The sequence below is a fragment of the Manacus vitellinus genome, unplaced genomic scaffold, assembly GCF_001715985.3.
Source record: "Manacus vitellinus isolate BGI_N305 unplaced genomic scaffold, ASM171598v3 scaffold_303_pilon, whole genome shotgun sequence".
In the NCBI taxonomy this organism is placed as follows: Eukaryota; Metazoa; Chordata; class Aves; order Passeriformes; family Pipridae; genus Manacus; species Manacus vitellinus.
The window spans coordinates 1-1,005 of NW_021940243.1; the positions used below are offsets into that span (position 1 = coordinate 1).

At 63.3% G+C, this 1,005-nt stretch overlaps 1 protein-coding gene across 1 annotated transcript; it reads left to right on the plus strand.

Annotated features, from left to right (window-relative positions):
• The first annotated feature begins 48 nt into the window (after window positions 1-48).
• On the plus strand, window positions 49-980 carry LOC108640302 (protein mono-ADP-ribosyltransferase PARP6-like). The gene is made up of 4 exons (XM_029961018.1): window positions 49-119; window positions 479-558; window positions 642-705; window positions 876-980. Exons 2-4 carry the CDS (start codon window positions 481-483, stop codon window positions 962-964), a joined length of 231 nt encoding a protein of 76 aa, XP_029816878.1. The 5' UTR covers window positions 49-119; window positions 479-480; the 3' UTR covers window positions 965-980.
• The last annotated feature ends 25 nt before the right edge of the window (window positions 981-1,005 follow it).

The window sequence follows — 1,005 nt, forward strand, 5'->3', positions numbered from 1 at the left end:
GAGCTGTCGGGGTGACCCCACCACGCTCATCCTGGTGTTTTCCTGCAAGCTGCATGGAGCAGCCTATGGCAAGGGCATCTATCTGAGCCCCATCTCCAGTATTTCCTTTGGATACTCAGGTAAGAGGCTGCCTGCTCTGCCCAGTCCTGCCTGTGCTCCCATCCCCACCCCCTGCATGGGCCCAGAGAGGTTTGGCATCGTGCTGGCCAGAGGAGCCACACCGGAGTTGGCACCGTCCCACATCTGGATCACCTGCACCAGCCTCTTCCCAGCCAGGCTGGGACTTTCCCACACACCAGGGAATAAAAACCTCAGTGATTTCTAGGCTCCAAAAGCTTCTGTGCCTGCTTTTGGGGGGTTCCCAGGGCTCGGCCAAAGGGTGGGAGCACTCAGCCATCCCTGTCTGTGGCATGTGTCCCCTTGTCACCCTCGCAGTGTTCCCTGCCGGGAGTGACGGCCACCACCTCCTTCTCCACAGGGATGGGGAAAGGCCAGCACCGGATGCCGTCGAAGGATGAGCTGGTGCAGCGGTACAACAGGATGAACACCATCCCCCAGGTGACAGGCTGGGGGACACCGGGGAGGATGGGGATGGGGATATGGCACCCACAGGGTGGTAACACCGGCTGCTCTCTCCACAGACCCGCTCCATCCAGTCCCGCTTCCTCCAGAGCCGCAACCTGAACTGCATCGCGCTTTGTGAAGGTGTGGGGACGTGAGGGGGCAATGGGGGGGCATGGGCAGCACCCACAGGATCACTGGGCGAGTGGAGGAGGGAGGGAGGGTCCCCACCCCCAGCTGTGCCCCAGCACCGGCCGTGCCCAGCCGGGGCCTCCATCCCCCACCCCGTGTCCAACAGCCCCTTCCCCCGGCAGTGATCACCTCCAAGGACCTGCAGAAACACGGCAACATCTGGGTGTGCCCCGTCTCGGACCACGTCTGCACCCGCTTCTTCTTTGTGTGAGTCCCAGCTGTGCCACCTCACCGGCACCCTCGGGACCCCCC

What these genes read in the sequence shown, in the direction of transcription:
- LOC108640302 (XM_029961018.1), top strand. Translation starts at nt 481, where the DNA reads ATGGGGAAAGGCCAGCACCGGATGCCGTCGAAGGATGAGCTGGTGCAG. An exon ending in GGATGAACACCATCCCCCAG is followed by an intron (nt 559 to 641) that starts GTGACAGGCTGG and finishes CTCTCTCCACAG; the next exon opens with ACCCGCTCCATCCAGTCCCG. An exon ending in CTGCATCGCGCTTTGTGAAG is followed by an intron (nt 706 to 875) that starts GTGTGGGGACGT and finishes TTCCCCCGGCAG; the next exon opens with TGATCACCTCCAAGGACCTG.